The sequence below is a fragment of the Erinaceus europaeus genome, chromosome 3 (genome assembly GCF_950295315.1).
Source record: "Erinaceus europaeus chromosome 3, mEriEur2.1, whole genome shotgun sequence".
Taxonomy (NCBI): Eukaryota; Metazoa; Chordata; class Mammalia; order Eulipotyphla; family Erinaceidae; genus Erinaceus; species Erinaceus europaeus.
The window spans coordinates 86,918,406-86,941,775 of NC_080164.1; the positions used below are offsets into that span (position 1 = coordinate 86,918,406).

The window sequence follows — 23,370 nt, forward strand, 5'->3', positions numbered from 1 at the left end:
ATATTTAAATATCTGTGTTCTGAATAACAACTACTTTCTGAAAGCAGTGAATAATTGGTGTTTCTATTACTTATTGGCAATTAACTGTTCACTAAAGATATAGTCCACTTAATTCAAATGAGATAACTTCATGATTATATCTTACCCATGGGGTAAAACATTGCTTCCCTGCCTACTGAACTGCAGTGTGTGTGTGTGTGTGTGTGTGTGTGTGTGTGTGTGTGTATGTGTGTGTGTGTGTGTGTGTGTACACAGACAGAAAGATGAAAGGAGGGCAGGTGTAGATAGCATAATGGTTATGCAAAGAGACTCTCATGCCTGAGGCTCCAAAGTCCCAGGTTGTTTAATCCCACACACTACCATAAACCAGAGATGGACAGTGCTCTGGCAAAAAATAAGAGGAGGAGGAAGAAGAGGAGGAGGAGGGAGAGGAGGAGGAGAAAGAGGAAGAGGAGCAGAGGAAGAAGAAGAAGGAGAAGAAGAAGAAAAACAAGTAAGTACGCACAGGGAAAGTACAGCAAAGGTCTGTGTTTTAGCTGATATTTATTAATAAATAGATATAAAAAGGCTCACTGGAATCATGTTTTGACTATCTGAAAAGGAAGTTACTAATTAAAAGGAAGTAAAGCTAGACTGAACTCAGTGGTGTTTGATGAGGACAGAATGCATCAGTGTAAAACAGAACTAGTCAAACAAAGGGATACAGAAGTACAAGTGTGTGTATATGTACACATGTGCCTATCTACCTTGATATAACTCCTGCCTCTGTATCCTGACCGGGAATAAAAGTAACAACTCCAAGTTGTCCAGATAATGGCTTCCAAACACAAGGAGCCAGGGCTTCTCAAAAACTAGGGAATCCAACCTGGGCATCACACATAGCCACAGACTTCCATGGCACTTCGAGTCATTGCTTTTGCTTGGTATTTTGATGTTTTAAGAGGTACAAAGAAGATGCTATTTCTTTTCCCTGAGACTCAATTAAACCCTTATTAATTATGTTAGTGACATCTTTTATAGCAAAAAGATCACACCTTACTGTGCTTCTCATTTGGTCATCCATCAAATCAAAACAAGCTCTTTGGTCTTCACTACCTTGGCTCTTAAAGAGCACATGCCAGGGGTTGGGTGGTAGTGCAGCAGGTTAAGCGCACATGGCACTAAGTGAAAGGACCAGCCTAAGAATCCCAGTAGGAACCTCGGCTCCCCACCTGTAGGGGGGTCGCTTCGCAAACTGTGAAGCAGGTCTGCAGGTGTCTTTCTTTCCCCATCTCTGTCTCTCCTCCTCTCTCAATTTCTCTCTGTCCTATCCAAAGTCAAACATCAGTGGCAATAATAATAAACAACAACAAGGGCAACAAAATGGGAAAATATGGCCTTCAGGAGCAGTGAATTCTTAGTGCAGGTGCCGAGCCCCAATGATAACCCTGGAGGTAAAGAAAAAAAAAAAAAAGAGCACATGCCAGGGATCAAATTTGGGACCTCATGCATGTTAAGTCTATATCTCTTACAGCTGGTAATACATCTTAAAGCCTACCATATTTTCAATTAAATTAGGTAAATCTCATTTTAAATTCCAACAAAATTTCATGAAATAGCTCACCGAAGGCATAATCAAAATCTAGTCCCAAATCCACCAGGAATTGTGACCATAATAAACTATGGACAAATAACTTGAGTTGCACTAAGAACATGTCGAGTCTCCTCTTAATGTCAGTGTGGAGAACATTTTTCAAACATATGGTCCTGCATGGATTCTCTTACAAAGTTGAAAACTTTTTTTTTTCTCCTTCTAAATGGCATGCATTTGATTTGGAAAGTTTTGGTTTTTTTTTTTTTTTTCTAAAACAAAGGTCACCTAAAACTCAGTCACAAGTGGTCATTAGGAATGCAGTTGCTAATGATAAACAATATGGAAACAATTACAATGTGAAAGCAAAACAAAAGAATTCCCCCTGGTGCCAAATTACAGACTGAGAAAAAAAAAATCATGTCCTCAATATTTCACAGCAACAAGAAAGGAGAAAGCTGGTGTACCACAGAGAATTTTTCATACTATATTACACAAAACAGATTTTAAAAATCATTCCTAGAAGGGGGTGAGTGGTGGCACACCTGATTGAGCACACATGTTACAATGCTCAAGGACCAGGGTTCAAGCCCCTAGTCCCCCCCACCTGCAGGGGGGAAGCTTTGCAAGTGGTGAAGCAGCATTGCAGGTGTCTATCACCCTCCCTCTGGACTTCTGGATGTCTCTATCAAATAAAAATGTTTTTTAAAAGATACTTTGCTTTTGGGGGCTTCACCACTCAAGAAGCTTTCCCCCTATAGGTGCGGACTGGGGGTTTGAACCCAGGTCCTTGCACATGTGTGCTCAACTGGGTGGGCAACTGCCTGTCCCCCAGAAAATAAAAACTTTCTATGTACAAAAAGATAGGCAAATACCCAACACTTAAAAATCGCCCCTAGAATATAGACAGACAGATGATAGATAGATATCTGTACTTTCTAAAGACCTATTAAGTTAATTGTTAGTGACATCCTTTTTAAAATTTATTTATAAAAAGTAAACACTGACAAAACCATAGGATAAGAGGGGTACATCTCCACACAATTCCCACCACCAGAACTCCATATCCCATCCCCTCCCGATAGCTTTCCTATTCTTTAACCCTCTGAGAGTATGGACCCAAGGTCATTGTGGGTTGCAGAAGATGGAAGGTCTGGCTTCTATAATTGCTTCCCCATTGAACATGGGTGTTGATGGGTCTATCCATACTCCCAGCCTGTTTCACCCTACTGGGGGTGGGGTCCTGGTGAATCGGAGCTGTAGGACATATTGGTGGGGTTGTCTGTCCAGGGAAGTCTGGTTGGCATCATGGTAGCATCTAGAACCTGGTGGCTGAAAAGAGAGTTAACATATAAAACCAAACAAACTGTTGACTAATCATGAACCTAAAGGCTGGAGTAGTGCAGATGAAGAGTTGGGGGGAGGGTGTCTCTGTTTTGTAGATGGCTAGTAGGCATATTTTAGTTATATTCCAAAGCGCCTATGGCTATACTAGTTGTTTTTTTTCCCTGAGCCTGAAATCTGATATGCAGGTGGATCCAAGTTATTGTCTGGGGAGATAATGTCATGGCTGGAAAGTGACATCTTTTATAGAAAAATGATCCCACCCTCCTGTGCTTCATTTGGTCATTGGAGTTGCCATCAAATCAAAACAAGCTCTTTGGTCTTCACTACCTTGGCTCTTAAGACCTATTTGACTTAGCAAAAAGCTATAAACTTGATCTTTAACTGTGTAGATATAACTGACCTAACTTAAAATTGTGTTTTGATAGTGAGCCATTAATTGGACTTAATAGAAAATTATGAATTCAGACAGTTTCTTGACCCTTTTCATCATGTGTCCACACAAAGTCAGTGGCAACTTATTGCAGTTTTCAATAGTTATCACTGAGCAATAAAGCTTGCCAAGTACCTATCGCACATGAATTGTTTGTAACTGGTTGCTTTAAGATTCTTTTTTGTATGTATTACTTAACCATACAAACTATGACATAGGAATTAATATCATAACAGTTTGTTATTAAACAAACCCCTATGGGGGCCAGGAGGTGGCACACCTGGTTAACTGCACAAATTACAGTGTACAAAGATCCAAGTTCAAGCCCCCAGCCCCCACTTGCAGGGGGAAAGCTTCATAAATAGTAAAGCAGGTCTGCAGGTGTCTCTCTGTCCCTCTACCTTTCTATCTCCCCCTTCCCTCACAATTTCTGTCTCTATTGAAAATAAATAGCTAAATAAATAAATAAATAAATACTCTTATAAGCTAGTCCCTAACCTAGGGATTAGAATGCTACACTTGTAACCATTATTTTTTCTGGGACACCTTTGAAAGATAGTTGCCCCTAAGGCATTTAGGAAGCATCTCTAGAATATCAAAGGAGAAAAAATTACAGTCAAGGAGATAGGGTGAAGAGCAAGGGACCTAACCTCTTGGAATGGAGTCATAGTGCTCCATCACAAAAGGAATATTTGATTCTGAGCTCCACATTCATGAGAGACCTCAGATAATATCTGCAAAGTGAATTATATACAGGGTCATTAAATTAAGTATTTTAATAAAGCAGAGTGCTATTACAGAGTGTGTTGCTATGAACATAGCTGTGCATAAGTCTCTTGAGATAAGTGTCTTTGTTTCCAGTGGATATATCCCAAGGAGAGGAACTGCTAACTCATATGGTGGATCCATTTCTAGAATTATGAGTTTCCAGACTTTTCCACAGGGGTTGGACAATGCAATACTATGTAACTTTCAAAATGTTGCTGCATCTTAGACAAAACTCAGAGTTATCATGTTGAGCAAGATAAACCAGAAGGGGAACAAATATTGGATCATCTTACACAGGTGGAACTCCGAGAAGCAAGGACAGTAAGGGAAAACATACCATGAAACTTGGACTGGTTATGGTGTATTGCACCAAAGCAGAGGACTCTGGGGAAGAAGGAGAAAAGCTGGGATGATGGTGAAAAAGGAACTAGGTTGGGATAGAGAGTATGTCAGATATTCCTATTATGGAGAGATGAGATGTTGGACCAGTGTGTCAACAACTGTACTATATACCATTCACCCATCAATAAAGGAGGGGAGGGCAAAGCACATTCATGTATTGAATATAAACACCTTATCATGTCTCGGTATTTAAAAGCCAGTTTTTAAATGTATCAATTTTTAATATACTAAGAGCCTTAACAATTGCAGTGTGGGTGAGGGTCAAAAAAACAGCTCACCTGACTAATGTGCTGCTTTGCCTTGTATACAACCCACTTTAGAACCCGGTCCCCACCTCACTGTAAGAAGCTTTGTGGTGCTTCCATTTTGGTAAAAGCTCATAGATCTATTTTAGGTATATTCCAAGGGGGCCTTGACTTTACTAGTTTTTCCCTGAGCCTGATAGCTTTCATGCTGGTGGACCCAAGTTATTGTCTGGGGAGATGTTGTCATGGCTGGAAAAAGGGCTGGAAAGTAGAATCAGGGAAGAGAGTAACTTCCAAATATGGGAAAGATATATACATATTGCTGACTGTAAACCTCATCAATTTGATCTGGGGTACATATTCAGCACAGGAGGTCTGAGCTCACATTCTGTGGTCTCGAGTAAGAACATTCCAGGTTGCACGAATTTCGAGACCCATCTTCCTCGGGTGGTAGGTAGAGTATGTTGTCCAACCTCCCTTCAGATGATGGAACATTCTCTACCATTGTTGATCCACCTTGTGTGCTGGAGCCCCGCTTCCCCAGAGCCCTGCCCCACTAGGGAAAGAGAGAGATAGGCTGGGAGTATGGATCGACCTGTCAATGCCCATGTTCAGTGGGGAAGCAATTATAGAAGCCAGACCTTCCACCTTCTGCACTCCATAATAACCCCAGGTTCATACTCCCAGTGGGATAAGGAATAGGAAATCTATCAGGGGAGGGGATGGGAAACAGAGTTCTGATGGTGGGAACTGTGTGGAGTTGTACCCCCTCTTATCCTTTGGTCTTGTTAGTGTTTCCATTTTATAAATAAAAATTATAAAAATATTTTTAAAAAATACATATTCCTAGACAACAACAACAAAAAAGAAGCTTTGGTGCTACGGGCCAGGTTGGTGGTATACCTGGTTGAGCACACATGTTGCAGTGCTCAAGGACCCGGGTTCAAGCCCCCAGTCCCCACCTGCAGAGGGAAAGCTTTGGAAATGATAAAGTAGTGCTATGGTGTTTCTCTGTCTCTCTCCATTTCTATCTCCTACTCTCTCAATTTCTGGCTGTCTCTATCCAATAAATAAAGATAATAATTTTAAAAAAACAAAAAAAGAAGAAGAAGCTGTGGTGTCTTTTCTTCCTCCTCATCATCCCCAAACCCAAATAAAAGGTTTATTGTCTGGATTTTTTTTACATTGTACTAGCTGAGTAAACTTGAGAAAGCTTCATACCTTTATGTAGTTGAGTCTTCACTGGTAAATTAGTGATCAAGCAAGTGCCTACCTCAAAAAATGCAGGAATGAAGAACTAGTTTGAAATGCTAAAATAAAAATAAAATTTCATATTGAAATGCTAAAATAAAAACACAATTTCATAAGCCTACTAAATAAAAAACTGGTGAAGGCAGAGTACTTAGCACACTGACTGAAACACTTCCAGCACCTAATAATTATTAGCCAGTGTTCTTATTATAATCATCATTCGGAGCAAACTTCTCCTAATATTAGCAAATATTATCCACTGAAATATTTCAGAGTGACATAAATTCTCATATAATCAGGCTATTTCAGGACTGGCCTAGAAGTAAGAGGAACAACTTGATATGGACCCCTCCAGTTCTGAATTGCTTTAATTTTAATTTTTTTAGTGATTTAATACTGATTTACAAAATTATGAGATAACAGGGGTGTGATTCCATACTGTTTCCAACACCAGAGTTCTGTGTCCCCATTCCCTCATTGGAAACTGAAGTAGTTCTCCCAAGGTCACAGATATGGGTTGACTATTATTTCTGTAGCTATTGCTACTTACATTTATATGCCTAGTCCCCCCTCTTCCCCTACCCACCCCCCACCCCCCATGGTCCTGCTTTGCTTCTTTCTAAGTCACACCTATTACTGCTGGGAAGCCCATGTCTTACTGAAAGCTACCACAAGATGGCAGCACTTACCAAACAGTTCCTTTTACTGAAAATGTTGAAGAGTAACAATACAAATATTTGCATTTTCATGTTTGTTTGTTTGCTTGTTTATTTATGACAGCCAGCCAGAGCATCACTCTGGCACATGTGATTCTAGGGACTGAACTCAGATCCTCATGTCTTTTAAGTCCAATACTCTAGCTACTGTAAAACCTCCTGGGTTTTACATAAGCTTTTTCATATACAGGACATTTTCTGATTCAAATCTCCAGTCAAGTAAACCTCTTGTCTCTCTTCAAAAACTCATTAGTTACTGGAAGTAAATATATATTTTTTTTTTTAGGACAACCACTTCATATATTAACACGGTCATTCAGTAAACCTATGTCTAATGTACTTCTTTCTACACCAGGAAGTATAAATTATTTTCAAAGCCTCAGAAAAGGGCATAAGGAAATTCAGCAAAGAAGCTACTATGCCTTATCTGTTCATTACTAGCTATTTACGAGCAAACCGTCTCTTTTTGAGAAAAGTGTAAAATGAAGCAAAGCATTTGTAATGAAACTACCCCCCACCCCCAATATGAGAGAGAGAGAGAGAGAAACAGAAACAGAGCAAACAGGGAATGTTAATGACACATACATTGGGAAAGGAGAATGAAGCAGATGGAAGCTTGTTCTGCCTTTTGACCATGACAAACCTAATCTCAGACCACAGAGCCTATTTATAGGCCAGAATGGATCATATCACTTCACATTATCTGCAAACTCCCTTTCAGGGTAAATGCTAATCATACCCCATAGAAATATGTCATGTTAGTCAAATAATTCATTTTCTAAACTTTTTATAATAGTTCTTGAAGAACAGAACCATCTCATTTATTCCAGTTTGAAGATTAAGGTATTCTCCTACCTCCTTTCTTCCCTCCTTCCCTCCCTCTCTTCTACCCTTCCCCTTTCCTTCTTTCTTTTTCATTTGATATCAGAAAATCACTGAGGCTCAGTAGCTACACAACAAATCCACTGCCACTGCCATTCCTGACAGCTATTTTTTTGGGGGGGTGGAGGTAAGAAAAGACAGAAAAATTGAAAGGGAAGGGGGACACAGAGAGGGAGGGAAAGAGAGACCTGTAGCACTTCTTGACCTCTCATAAAGCTCCCCCTGCAGGCAGGGACTGGAAGTTTGAACCCAGGTCCTTGTGCATAGTAAAATGTGCACTCAGCTAGGTGTGCCTCCACACAGGCTTTAAGTTTAAGGTTTTCTACAAAACTTCCATCAGAGGTATTACTGAGTTGGCCTCTTAATTCCTGGGTTCATCTGGACAGGAGCCAGACTATAATACGGAATGTTGCTAACAAAGATATTTTAGCAAGTTCAGGTCTATGTAGAAACTCAAAGATGCACTAGCTGTTTCCAAAATAAAAAAGAGAAATGAAAAGAAAAATGATTCTGTGTCTCTTCTCCTCTCCAGTTAAACACTTCCTTCCTTCTTCTGATTTTACCTATGATATTGGAGGCTCATAGAAGTAGGTTTGATGTGTCCCTTCTGAATTCTTCCTGTGGGACTAGTCTCCTCACTTAATGTCAAATAACTACCTTTTTTTTTTTAGTACTTCCATAAGAAAACAAATCAGAACAAGCCTGGTTTGAATACTCTTGATCACACACTTAACAGAAAAGCATTGTATGGAAAAAATAAACTTTCAGAGAATATCAAGAATATCTAAGGTTAACATAAAGTCTTAAAACAGTTTAGGGTGTCAGGGATAGAAACCCAGGGTCACACATTTCTGCCACTGAGCTAACTCCTCAGCTCCAGGTCTTTAGATGTCTTTGTAAATGAAAACTCTTAGGGGCCCAGCAGTGATGCACCTAATTAAAAGCACATATAACAAGCACAAGGACCCAGACTTGAGACACTGCCCCCTACCTGCAGTTAGCTTCAGGAGTGATGAAGCAGGTCTGCAGGTGTCTCTCTCTCCCTCTCTCTGTTTCCCCATCCCCTATCAATTTCTCTCTATCAAATAAAAATCAGAAAGAAAAAAGAAAAAAAAAAAAAGGTCGCTGAGAATGGTGGATTTGTAGTGCCATCACCGAGCCTCAGCAATAACTCTGGCAGCAATAAAAAAAAAAAAAGAAAATTTTTCACAAAGATTTTTTTATACATGAGTCTCCATATATTATAATAACCAAGGCTGACTTACTCTAACATTCAATATAATTAGAAAATGTCAGATCAAGAGCATTAAATTTCAATATAAAACCTGAAGGCATTCCCTCATTATAGTAATGCCAATTCTCAAGATGTTATTTCTAGAAATATTCCTAAATATAGCAGATGAAGCTCAAAATAAGTGTACAAAGCAGGAATTTTTAGAAAATGAGGGTGGCCATAGCCCTACCCACGATGGAAAGATAGAAACAGGCTAGGGGTATGGATGGGGGATGCCAACGTCCATATATAGCAGAGAAAAAATTACAGAATCCTGAACTCCCACCTTCTTCACCCCAAAAAGAATTTTTGGTCCATACTCCCAGTGGGAGAGAACTGACAATAGAAAGTGACCAGAAGGTTCTGAATTCCAACTCCATCAGGACCCGGAAAGAGAAGAGGAAAAAAGGGAAGGACATTTGGAAGTAGTAATAAGTGTAATGTGACTTAGAAAGAGAAGGCAGAACCATAGAAAAGTGGGAAAATATACATATGTCTATATATAAAAATATATCTGTCTCTCTATATAAATATAGACAGTTATAAAAATAACAACCAAGCCATACCTTTAACCATAGGGAAATTACTGTAGCTTCCAAAGGAAGGAATGGGAATACACAACTCTGGTGATGAGAATGGTGTGAAATTATATCATTGTTACCCTATAATTTTGTAAATCAATATTAAATCACTAATAAAATTTTTTTAAAAAGAAAAGAAAATGAGGGTGACTTCTCCTATTCCTACTTAGAAAACCAAAATAATGAAGATACCTGAGTCTTTTGGTAGAACAAAAGGGAAACCCAAGCTGCTGTTATATATTCCATAAGATATAGAGATATTAATTCTACCACAAGAAGTATATTTACTGATAAATCAGTAACATAGTTTCCACTACTTTCTTTCTTTTTTTTTTTTTTTTTGCCTCCAGGGTTATTGCTGAGGCTCAGTGCCTGCACCATGAATCCACTGCTCCTAGAAGCTAATTTTTCCCCTTTTGTTGCACTTGTTGTTGTAGCCTTGTTGTGGTTATTATTGTTGTTGTTGATGTTGTTGTTGGATAGGACAGGGAGAAATCGAGAGAGTAGGGAAGACAGAGAGAGAAAGAGAGACACCTACAGATCTGCTTCACTGCCTGTGAAGCAACTCCCCCACAGGTTCGAGCTGGGGGCTCGAACTGGGATCCTTAAGACGGTCCTTGCGTTTCACGCCATGTGCGCTTAACCCACTGTGCTAACGCCCGATCCCCTTCTACTAATTTCTTTTTCTCTTGCCTACTTCAGCAAAGCAGAACACTGAGTAATAGTTCAGTCCTAAAATTTATCAACTATTCTTCTTCTTCTTCTTCTTCCTCTTCTTCTTCTACTTCTTCTCCTTCTTCTTCTTCTACTTCTTCTCCTTCTTCTTCTACTTCTTCTCCTTCTTCTTCTTCTACTTCTCCTTCTTCTTCTACTTCTTCTCCTTCTTCTTCCACTTCCACTTCTTCTTCTTCTCCTCCTTCTCCTTCTCCTTCTCCTTCTCCTTCTCCTTCTCCTTCTCCTTCTCCTTCTCCTTCTCCTTCTCCTTCTCCTTCTTCTTCTTCTTCTTCTTCTTCTTCTTCTTCTTCTTCTTCTTCTTCTTTTTTGGATGAGAAGTAGAATTCCCACCACCAGACTTCCATACCCTATTCCCTCCACTGGAAGCTTCTCTATTATTTTTTAAAATATTTTTATTATCTTTATTTACTTATTGGATAAAGACAGTCAGAAATCAAGAGAGAAGGGGGATATAGAGAGATAGAGAGACACCCGCAGCACTGCTTCACCATTTAAAAAGCTACACACACACGCGCGCGTAGGAACTAGGGGCTTGAACCTGGGTCCTTGTGCACTGTAACATATGCACTTAACCAGGTGTGCCACCACCTATCCCAACTTCCCTATTCTTTATCCCTCTGGGAGCATGGATCCAGGATCATTATAGGGTACAGAAGGTGGAAGGTCTGGCTTCTGTATTTGTTTCCCCGCTGCACATGGCCCTATTCAACTATTCTTTTCCCCTATTGAAAAGGGCTATTCTTTTCCCCTATTGGAAAGGTGTGTTTTCTTACTTCTCCTGAAATGTTCCTTCTTGAGCAAAAGAACAGTCTTAGAAGCTTCAGGAAAGCCATTCTGGCAAGCACATGCTGGCCTTTCAGGACTGTCCTCCTTATACAAAAGCCTCTTTGCCTGCTGGCAGGAGAAGCTCTTTATAAATTGGTTCTTTCACTGGGCAGACAGGAGACAGCTGGTGCCTAGAAGTTTAGAACACCTGCCTCTGGGCTATCAGCAATTCTTTCCTAATCCCTTCATGCTTGTGGTCTTCTGTTTCCTCCATCCTCCTCTGACTATGGTCGTGTTGTTCTCCATCTGAAGGAAGATTTGTGGGACAAGTCGCAACACTAGGTACCTCTTGTGAGTCATATGTTTTGTCCCATATGAAGGAAAATGGATGCCTGAAATGTGTCCTTTGGCTTCTGGGAGCTTTTTTTTTCCTGAACCAAAGAAAAAAAATAGAATTTTTTTGTATTATGCTATATATGTGTACATATATACTGCCACCTTTGCTTTGACTCCCCGAGTGTGCAGTTGCGTGGTGCTCATAAGAGCCCAGGGCATCCACTCAGCCAGGCCCTTGCAGAGCACCCGCACCATGGGGCTGTTGCACTCTGCCGTGTGTGTGTGTGTGTGTGTGTGTGTGTGTGTGTGTAATTTCACATGGAGATAAATATGGTTAACCAATGAGCTACTACAAAGTCTGTTATCTTTGGAAAGAAAAATGAACAGGGCTGAAAAGAGAACTATGGTAGAGCATCAGACTTGCATACCTGAGCTTCTGGGGGTCCACGGTATAATCCCCAGCAGGATCATAAACCAGAGTTGAGCAGTGCTCTGGTAAAGAACAAGGAGTGTGGAGTGGTAGAGGGTGGGAGAAAAAAGAAAAGGAAGAGGAGGGAAGGGAAGGGAAGGGAGGGGTGGGGAGAGGAGGGGAGGGGAGGGGAGGGAAAGGGAAGGGAAAAGGCTGACTTTTGCATCCAAAGGAAGCAAGGTGTGTCACAGAAGGCTGTGCTTCAGACTGTTTCCACGTAGACTATATTTATATGTTCCTCCCCTATTTATTCCACTCAAATTCCTAGTGTCCCACAATAGCCTGTGAAACAGCTGTCTGGAGGAGGAACACACCAAAAGGGGCAGCAGTCAAACCACAAGATTGCCTGCAGCATGTTCCAAAGGAGCAATTGCACTGAAGAGATATGTATTTTTTTTTCTCCTGTCAACACACCCTGGCACTAGAGTAAGACCACTTTCTTCTCTAACTCACAATATGTCTGTGAACTCTTATCAACCTGAAGGGCTGCTAAGGAATTCAACCAAGATTCAGAAACTTTTCAGGCCCAGGAGACCCTTGTCTCAATCTCCATTTGGCAGACAAAAAAAAAAAAAAGTTAACTCTAGTTTGTCAATCAGGAGGGGGTGATTTTAACTGTGGAGGGAGAAAAGTCTTTTCACCCTCATGTTCTGTGAGATATCAGCTTATCACTCAAAGCCTGTGTTCCAGAATACCTAGATCACATTAGTATCCCTTCCTATGTACTCCCAAGACTTACTTAGACCAGATATTCCCTGTATTATTCCTGCCTTGCCCTGGTATTGGGAGCATTCTGCTGCTGGATCCTTTTTTCATTACTGCTCAAATGTTGTACAATGCCATGATCACATGTCCTCTTTCTCCCTGAAGCTTTCCTATTACCTCCACTGTCACAGAGCTAAAAGACCAGTGAGGGCACCAGGCAGTGGCGCAGAGGGTTGAAGCACAAGGACCAGTGCAAGGATCCCAGTTCAAGCCCCCACCTGCAAAGGGATCACTTCCCAAGCAGTGAAGCAGGTCTGCAGGTGTCTATCTTTCTCTCCCCATCTCTGTCTTCCCCCTCTTCTCTTGATTTCTCTCTGTCCTATCCAACAATAATAGCAGCAACAACAATGGGGGGGAAAAGGTGTTTGACAGGAGCCCCAGCAATAGCCCAGAGCAGGGGAAAAATAATGTCTTCCCTGTGTATGTAATGGTTCTTTGAGAGTCCACATAAAGACAAAGGAGCAAATGTTTAGGCACTGAGAAAGTGTGTGATTAAACTCACTGCAACACAGACTTGGTTTCCTTATTATCACTGACTTGGGGGGGGGGTCTATGATAAGTTTAGTCTAGAGCTGAACTTCCTCAGGAAGCACTGAGTCTGCCTGGCTGAGGAGGTAGGGATGCAGGGATGACTAACACAAGCCCTCCAGGCTTTGCCCTGAGTCTATTCAGAGTAAGAAGACTATCAAAAGGGCCCCAGTGGGACAGCTGGGACAGCTGTAGTATCTGCTTGTCTTCCTCATGCACAGAATAACCTAAGTTAGCCTTCTTACCGATGCCAAAAACTCTGCGCACACACCCAGAAATGGCCATTTGGCAGTTGGTTCCACCCCATCTGAGACCATCTGTCCAAATAAAGAAAGAGTGTCCCATCTTGTGTGGAATTGATCAGGCAGCCACAGCAGCTACACTTGTTGCTAACTGCCAAGCACAGAACCCTTGTTGGCACAGGGCAGCATGGAAACCTCAGTTTGGCAGAAAATAATGAGGCAAGTCCTAAAATAAAAGGAGATTTTTTTTGGAATACCAAGTGTACTGAAGAAGTTCTCCTTGTTTTGAAAATATAAAATCTTGGGCCTGGGGGACAGTGGTGGCACAGCAGGTTAAACACACATAGTATGGGGAGTTGGGCAGTAGCGCAGTAGGTTAAGCGCACATGGCTCAAAGCGCAAGGACCGGCATCCCGGTTCAAGCCCCCGGCTCCCCACCTGCAGGGGAGTCGCTTCACAGGCGGTGAAGCAGGTCTGCAGGTGTCTATCTTTCTCTCTCCCTCTCTGTCTTCCCCTCCTCTCTCCATTTCTCTCCGTCCTACAACAAGGGCAACAAAAGGGAATAAGTAAATATTTTTTTAAAAAGACATTGGTCTCTCAAGTATAAGATTCCAAGTTCAATCCCTGATATATCACATACCAGAGTGATGCTCTGGTATCATCTCTCTCTCTCTCTCTCTCTTCCACCTTTCACACATAAAAAAAGAACTATGGGATCTACAAAAAAAGTCTATCTTCTTTGCATCTTTGTAGCATTTTAAAAAGAGACCTTTGTTTAATAAAAAAATATAATAATAAAAATACAAAAAATAAAATAAACACACATAGTATGAAGTGCAAGGACTCCCCTCCCACGAGGATCCCAGTTTGAGCCCCTGGCTCCCCACCTGTGGGGGTGGGGGGGGACACATCACAAGTGGTGAAGCAGGTCTGCAGTTGTCTCTCTCTCCTCTCAACCCCCTCCCCCATTTCTCTCTCTGTTCTATCCAATAAAAAATGGAAAAAGAAGGCTTCCAGCAGCAGTGGATTCATAGTGCCAGCACTGAGCGCCAGCAATAACCCTGGAGGGAATGAATGAATGAATGAATGAATGAGTGAATAAATAAATAAATAAAATCTCGAGCCAATGTGGTTATAAACCTGATTGTGTGCACATGTTATAAAGCACAAGGACCTAGGCTCAAGCCCCTGCTCCCCAACTGCAGGGAGAAAGCTTCATAAGTAGTGAATTAGTGCTGCAGGTCTCTCTCTCTCGCCCTCCATCTCAATGTATTTCAGTCTCTCTCTCTAATAAATAAATAAAACATTAAAAAACAAATAACATCTTAAATTCATTTAAAAATATTTTTAGTTATTTATTTTTATTATTGGATAGAGACAGAGAAGCATTGAGAGGGGAGGGGGTAGAGAGATGGAAAGAGACAAAGAGATATCTGCAGCACTATTTCACCAATCATAAAGTTCTCTCCCAGCAGGTGAGGGCCAGGGGCTTGAACCCAAGTTCTTGCACACTGTAATATGTGTGAGGTAACCAGGTGTACCACTGCCTGCCCCCCCCCAAATTCACTTTTTAAAAAAGAAAGAAAATACAAAGTCTAACCAAAGAAAGCACTATAACTTCAAGTGAATGCAATTTAATGGGGGGACATATGCATGATTCTGTAATATATAAGACACAAGGAAAGTGGCTGGCTGACAAACAGTGCTGATCCTGAATGTTTTTTTCAAAAGCACTAAAACCTCTCTCCCTCTCTCTCTCTCTCTCTCTCTCTCTCCCCACCCCCCTTCCCTCCCTTTCTCTTCTGGAATGAAACTTAACTCAGGGTCAGAACATTTCTTTCTCTTTTTTTTCTTCTTTAATATTTATTTATTTATTCCCTTTTGTTGCCCTTGTTTTATTGTTGTAGTTATTATTGTTGTTGGATAGAACAGAGAGAAATGGAGAGAGGAGGGGAAAACAGAGAGGGGGAGAGAAAGACAACTGCAGACCTGTTTCACCGCTTGTGAAGTGACTCCCCTGCAGGTGGGGAGCCAGGGGCTCGAACTGGGACCCTTACGCCAGTCCTTGCACTTTGTGCCATGTGCACTTAACCCGCTGCGCTACCGCCCGACTCCCAGAACATTTCTTGATCTGAAACAAATATGCTGCCCATAGTGTGCCAGTGCCACTGTTAAATAGTTCTATTATTATTAAATAGTTCCTTTGTTGATAAGTAGAACTTGGACTAGGTTTAGTGTATTGTAACAAAGTAAAGGACTCTGATGGACGGGGGTCGGGGGTTTTAGGCCCTGGTACATGATGGTGCAGAAGGACTTAGATGTGAGGGTTAGAGTGTTTTGCAGAAAACTGAAATCTTACATGTGTACCAACAACTACATTCATGTTTGACTATAAACCACTAATCCCCCCAATAAATTTTTTTTAATTTAATCTAGGAGCAGCTAGGGAGGTGGTTCAGTGGTAAAGCACAGGGCTTATACTTGTGAGGTCTCATGTATGGTCCAGGAAGCAAATATAAAGACCTAAAAATAAAATACCATAAAATGATACTTATATGCTTTTTTTCCACATTTGGCAGCTACTCTCTGCCCTGATCCAGCTTTCCAGTCCTATTTCCAACTTTGACACCACCTCCCCAGATAATACCTTTGATCCACCTGCGTCTTAGCTGTCAGGTTCAGGCAAAAACTAGTAGTCATGGACCCCTTTCAATATGCCTAAAATAGACCTACTAGATTTTTCCAAAATGGAGACCCCAAATCTCATCTGCTATTTTCTTGCCTTTAGGTTCCTGATTATTTTACAATGTGCTCTGCTTTATATCTTAATGCTTTTTCAGCCACTAAGTTGCAGATGCTACTACCATCATGCCAACCTGATTTCTCTGGGCAGACAACCTCACCAGTGTGTCCTGGACACCCGCCTCCTCAGAGCACTGCCCCACTCAGGAAAAAGAGAGACAGACTGGGAGTATGGATAGACCTGTCAACACCCATGTTCAGCAGGGAAGCAATCACAGAAGCCAAACCTTCCACATTCTGCATCGCATAATGACCCTGAGTCCATGCTTCCACAGGGATAAAAAAAAAAAAAAAAAAAAAAAAGGAAAGCCTGATATCAGGGGGAGGGGATGGGATGTGGAGTTCTGGTGGTGGGAATTGTGGAATCATACCCCTCTAATTCTATGGTCTTGTCAATATTTCCATTTTATAAATAAAAAAATTTAAAACCCCTTCCCACAAAAAAATCAAGGGATAGGAAGAAACTAATATTTACATATTTTTGCAGAGAGCTACTAGATTCTGGGGACACCTTAATTAGAGCAGCATTAAATGTGCCTTTGAAGGGGATAAGGAAAGAATGTGGTTTGGGAGAAAAAAGGTACTTGGTAAAGAAGATGCTCAGTTTTAAGTCATATAATAGTTTGACATTATAGAATCAACAACTAAATAAATTACAAATTATGAAATCGAAGTGAGCAAAGTCAGATATATTATGATTCTACTTATGGGAAATCTCAAAAACAGGCAAACTAGAGTGACAGAAAGTAAGGCAAGAGCTTAGTCAGGGCAGAGGACAAAGGAGGAAAGTGGAAGATAAAAGCTTGCTCTATGAAAAAACAATAGTATTGTAGATACAATAGCAACAGTTGGAGCTACTCTGTAAATATACTTTAAAATACAGATGATGAATTTGAAGGTAACTGAAATACAACTGGTTTTTCTGATTTCTGCTGTTGGTGATGTTGTCTTTGGTTATTTAATTTCTATCCTTAAGCATGACCACCAACATATTGAAGGAAGATTTGATGTTCTGGAATATTTCAGGCTCAGGCTCAGGCTCTCTCTCTCTCTCTCTCTCTCTCCTCTGTATCTCTATTTCTAGTACACTGCATCAAAGCAAAGGACTGTGGGAAAGAAGGAGCAGGGAGGGGAGGAAGAGAACCCTAACCCTGGTGCATAATGATGTAAAAGGGGCTTGTTTGTGGGTGAGAGTGTTCTGCAGAGAATTTCACAAGGAGGTTAAGAAGTTGTACCCATGTAATACTGGCTACACTGTAAACAATTAACTACCCCTACCATAAAAATAATTTTTTAAAAAAGTCTGCTTTCGAAGTACACTAGAGTTTGCAGTGAGTACCCCCTAACATTTCCTCTCCACTATTCCAAGCTTTGGGTCCATGATTGCTCAACAATTTGTTTGGCTTTGTATGTTAACTCTCTTTTCAGTCACCAGGTTCCAGATGTCATCAGGATGCCGGCCAGGCTTCCCTGGACTGAAGACCCCACCAATGTGTCCTGGAGCTCTGCTTCCCCAGAGACCCATCCTACTAGGGAAAGAGAGAGGCAGACTGGGAGTATGGACCGACCAGTCAAAGCCCATATTCAGCGGGGAAGCAATTACAGAAGCCAGACCTTCTACCTTCTGCAACCCTCAATGACCCTGGGTCCATGCTCCCAGAGGGATAGAGAGTGGGAAAGCTATCAGGGGAGAGGGTGGGATATGGAGACTGGGTGGTGGGAATTGTATGGAATTGTACCCCTCCTACCCTATGGTTTTGTTAATTAATCCTTTCTTAAACAAAAAAGGGGGGGGGGGAGTCTGCTTTCAACTGACTAATCCAGGCCCTTGATAAATATTTATGGGGGAAAAACAGTGAAGAAAATAGTTGAAATCAAAGACAAAAAGAAATATAAAATAGGTTAAATAGAGATCCTGTCTGTACCATCCAACAAAACATTTGATATCCAACAGGTTCTTTTAATTTTTTTTCAACTTATTGAGTATAAAAATCCATATCCAGCTATATCTTTTTTTTCTGTAGAGTTAAGTACACTGTTATGTATCTTGAGCTGTCTTTACAATAACTATAACAACAAATGAAGCTATCCATTCTGCTCCTGTCTGTACCTTCACTAGCATCTCACATAGAAATACTGAGGACCTCACCAATGTACCCTGGAACCCCATGTCTCCGGAGCCCTAGCCCACTAGGGAAAAATAGAAACAGGCTAGGAATATAGATCAATCTGCCAACACTTGTGTTCAATGGAAAAGCAATTACAAAGCCAGACCTTCCACCTTCTGTACCCCATAATGATACTGGGTCCATACTTCCAGAGATGAAAAAAAAAAAAAAGAAAAGAAAAATAGGAGGGAGTCAGGTGGTAGTGCAGTGGGTTAAGCACAGGTGGCACAAAGCACAAGGACCAGCGTAAGGAACCCTGTTCGAGCCCCCAGCTCCCCACCTGCAGAGGGGTCACTTCACGGGCAGTGAAACAGGTCTACCCCCTCTCTGTCTTCCCCTTCTCTCTGTGTTTCTCTCTGTCCTGTCCAACAACGACAACATCAGTAACAACAACAATAAAACAACAAGGGCAACAAAAGGGAAAATAAATATAAATTTAAAAAAAATACAGGAAAGCTTCTAGTAGAGGGAATGGGATATGGAACTCTGGTGGTGGGAAATGTGTGGAATTTTACCCCTTATCCTATAGTTTTGTCAATTTTTCTATTTTTTATTTTATAAATAAAGAAAAGAAATCAAAGAATGGCACCAATTTAAAAAGAAAGAAAGAGGGAGTCAGGCAGTAGCGCAGTGGGTTAAGTGCACGTGGAGCGAAGTGCAAGGATAGGCAGAAGGATCCCGGTTCGAGCCCCCCCCCCCCCCCAGCTGCAGGGGAGTCGCTTCACAAGCAGTGAGGCAAGTCTGCAGGTGTCTATCTTTCTCTCCCTCTCTCTGTCTTCCCCTCCTCTCTTCATTTCTCTCTGTCCTATCTAACAATGACAACATCAACAACAATAATAATAACTACAACAATAAAAAAAAACAGCAACAAAAGGGAAAATAAGTTTTAAAAAAAGAAAGAAAGAAAGACTGCCCTTATCTGATGTTACAGTTTAACAGTTACATTTAAAACTTGGGCTTAGTCATACTGAAGTTTGTCTAACTTTGCAGAATTATAAGCATAATAATATAATAATAACATAACATAATTTAAATTATGTTGTGAGGCTGGAAAAATAGCATAATAGTTATGCAAGCAGACTCTCGTTCCTGAAGCTCCAAGGTCCCAATGTCCCAGATTCAATCCCCAGCACCATTAAGCCAGAACTGTGCATGCTCTGGTTAAAAAAATTAAATTAAGTTAAAATTAATAAATATCTTGTAGTTGGGTTGTCATATTAATGCTCTATTTCCCAATTAAATGAAAAAAATCTCCTGATATTTCAGAGAAATATATTATAGACTCCATTTCACAGATAGGAAACTGAGCAAGAAACTTTTCATTCCTATAACATGTCCTCACTCACATGTGAATACTGTCCCCGTGACTGAATGTGTGAGCACATGGAAAATCCCTAGAAATGTACCTGACATGCAGTTGTTTCTCAAGAAATACTGTCTGTATTTTATTATGAATACTATAAACATTGTACCTGAAACTAAAATTGAAAAATAAACAGGAAGGGGAAAGCACACGCTTGTCACTGCACATACCTGCAGCAATATATGAGCCTCCACCGGCTTTATAGAGGAAATGGCTAGCAAACGGGGCTGCACAGATAATCAGAAAGCTCGCGGCCAACACAGTGACAATTCCCAGAAGCATAAGGACTGCCCAGAAGCCACGGTAAACTGTGGGAGAAGAAAGGGGACAAGAAAAATGCACACACTTAAGTTTCTTTCTTTGTTTTCATTTTCATTTTAAAGTTAGCTTAACTGCTAAGTTGAATCCCAGCCTATAGATTCTCAGTTAATAGCCCTTGGTGATTAGACTTAGACCTAATAATCCTGGAATTTGAGTAAAATGGCCTAAAGAAGGCCACATAAATTCTCTAATCATGTATTTATTACTTAGGCCTAAACACCCTCCTCTCCTGCCCCATTCCCCTTTCTCCTCTCTCCTCCTCTCTCCTCTCTCACACCTTTTAGATGTTTTCTATTCTCCATCTCACTCTTGCCCTCTTTCTTCCCTTTCCATGCCATATCTCCACAAAGACCAAACCATCCCTATGTACTCCACTTTTTCAAACCATCCCTATGTACCCCATCATTTCTCCTCTTTTTCCTTATTAATGCTTTTACCATTTTTGCTTTTTTTAAAGGGATGCTAAGAAGGTGACCTCTAAAAGTCTCACCAGAACCCAGGCAGGCAGGCACCCACATCTCAGGCTTTCTATGCTTCAGAGAGGTGTATATGTGATGTGTGTATGTAGTTGATAGAAGAGAGGAAAAGTAGAAGGAGTAATATTAAATATACTGCTAATTTTTCTGAACACAATCAATAATTGACAATTTTGTGTGGCACTGAACCTCTGTAGATGTTTGATTCCACTGCTTTTTTATCTTTATTTTTGAATTTCTGATAGTGAAATCAACAGACAGAGATGGAAACGAGAGAGAGAGAAAGAGAGAGAGAGAGAGAGGAGACATCGCAGCAAGGTTCACCATTTGTAGATCTTCCCCACAGCCATCCATGACACTTTCACGTGATGCTGAGGCTCAAACAACACAGATACTCTTTCAGGTAAGGCATTGTCAGGCATTCAATTTATATTTAATGTTTATAAATATAAATACATTATAATTATAAATACATCTGAAAGATGTGAGTGGAAGCAGGAAGTGGGTCCTTGCAGGTTTTCTTGATTATGGATAGAAGCTAAGGTTACTAGAAACCTTCCCATGGCATGGCTGATGGCTGTGGTAGAGAGGTTAAGTCGCTGGATGTGAAGCTAGAGGCCTGTGATTGAATCCCTTGAGTCGGATGTCTCTAAGGTAAGTCCGAAAGGAGAGGGGAAAGAGGGGGTATTCAATTTATATTTAATGTTTATAAATATCCAGTTGTTAAGAGTATTCTTAGCACAGACTGAGTCACTAGTACCTAGGTTATCAAAGTACATAACCAAAGAGCTCATCAAAGAAATGAATCAGAAACATCTTAGTCTTTAAATTTTAACATATCTAATTAGAATTTAATATTTTTTAATGTACTAAAAAGAGAGAAAGGAGGCCAAGGTCAGCAAAATAATTATGTTGCAAGCATTAGCTGCATCCTCCTTATAAGTGACTAATTTTCTCCCCTCTAATTCTAGAAGAGGGAGCATGTCTCTAACACTTAAGATATTGGGCCCTGTACTAGCACTAGCTGCATCAAGATCCTGCCTACATTAATCACTAACTGTTTACAAAAAAATGTCAGACCAAATGATGATATATTTGGAATGGCAGGGCAAGGGTACAAACATTTGATGACCACCAAATACCTGTTCTAGTAAGGTGAAGGCCTTTAATTAAATATGTTACTCTAAAATTTCTCCAAAATGTTTTCATCCCCAAGTAAGAATATACTTAAAAATACATACATACATATACAGACCCATAGGCACACTAATGCATAGAGATTAATAACATACATTGGCCAGCTTAAACACTTTTTTCCCCAGTGTCTATCATTTCAAATATCACTAGAAAAAGTAATTATAGATATTGTGGGGTGTGGCTGAAGGAGAAGGTGACACACAGGAAACAGTGTGTACATAACAGATGTTATGGATACATATCCCTCATGACAAGAAGAAACCAAAGCAGAATATGAAGATGAAAAAAGTGGGTGAAATTAATATTGTGGCACATGAGTGTCCTATATACAGAATGACACACAAGTTCACAGATTCCGAGCTAGGAGATTTAAATTAAAAGCAATTATATTGAGAAAAAAAATAATTAGCTTATACTGCAGATAATAAATCTAAAGATAAATCATGACAATTTCTAGGTAGTTAACTAATGCTTCCCAAAGAGGTATTACTTGATTAGTTCAAAACAGAACCTACAACTGCTTTTTGTTCTAGATATTGTTTTAATGTAACCTGTTAATTGGTTAAAAAAAAAGTTATTTATTTGTAAAATGTACAGATACTCTTCTCAGAGAATAACAGTAATTATAACTTTGATCATGCACATTATACACAAACTAATTTACGCTAATATGAACAATGTCTTACTAAATTGCATACATATATATCCTTTTTGGTTATTTTGCCTTCAAGGTTCTTACAGGTGCTCCTGGCAGCCATTTTTCTCCCCCACCGCCCCTTTTTTTTCAATTTTATTCCACAGGACAGAGAGAAACTGAGAGGGGAGGGGAGATAAAGAGGGAGAGAGAAGGACAGACACCTGAAGACCTGCTTCACTACTCATGAAACGTCCCCGCTGCAAGTGGGGAGCAGGGGCTTGAATCAGAGTCCTTGTATGAGTCCATGCTCATAGTCTTGTGTATATCCTTTTAATTTTATTTTATTTATTAATGAGACAGCTAGGAGGACAGAAAGAACCAGACACCACTCTGGTACATGTGCTGCTGGGGATCGAACTTAGGAACTCATGGTTCAGGATCCAATGCTTTTATCCACTGCACCACCACCCGGACCACTTATGTATATCCTTTAGAATGAATTTTCTAAACTTATTAGAGCATCTGGAGGTGGAACATACTCTAATATTCTTAAAATTAAAATTGAAGCTCCTAGCAGAGTGTTATGGGGAGTTAGAGACTCAGGAAGTGTACTTTTTAAATATTTATTTATTTATTCCCTTTTGTTGCCCTTATTGTTTTTTATTATTGTAGTTATTTGATGTCGTTGTTGTTGGATAGGACAGAGAAAAATGGAGAGAGGAGGGGAAGACAGAGAAGAAGAGAGAAAGACAGACATATGCAGACCTGCTTCACCAACTGTGAAGAGACTCCCCTGCAGGTGGGAAGCCAGAGGTAGGAACCAGGAACCTTAAGCCAGTCCCTGAGCTACCGCCAACCACCACCCCCCCCATGTTTTTTAATCATTTGATTGGGGAGGCTTAATGGTTTACTTTATGGTTGTTGATTTCTGTATCTGTTTTTATATTTCTGCAAGTAGTCCCCTTACAGTATAGTTTAGGAAATATAAATAGCTGACAATATTAATTTCATCCACTTTTTTCATCTTTTCTGCACATTCTGCTATGGTTTCTGCTTGTCATGAGTGATATGTATCCATAACATCTGTTATGTACACAGTTT

At 40.4% G+C, this 23,370-nt stretch overlaps 1 protein-coding gene across 3 annotated transcripts in view; it reads right to left on the bottom strand.

Moving 5' to 3' along the window:
- Positions 1 to 23,370, bottom strand: part of TMEM182 (transmembrane protein 182) — a 97,653-nt gene that overhangs the window by 13,793 nt on the left and 60,490 nt on the right. For all 3 annotated transcript variants that reach the window (XM_060187628.1, XM_007532151.3, XM_060187627.1), the window contains exon 4: positions 19,809 to 19,946. In XM_060187628.1, the coding sequence (XP_060043611.1) occupies positions 19,809 to 19,920 (112 nt within the window). In that variant the 5' untranslated portion in view covers positions 19,921 to 19,946. The remainder of the gene's footprint in view (positions 1 to 19,808; positions 19,947 to 23,370) is intronic.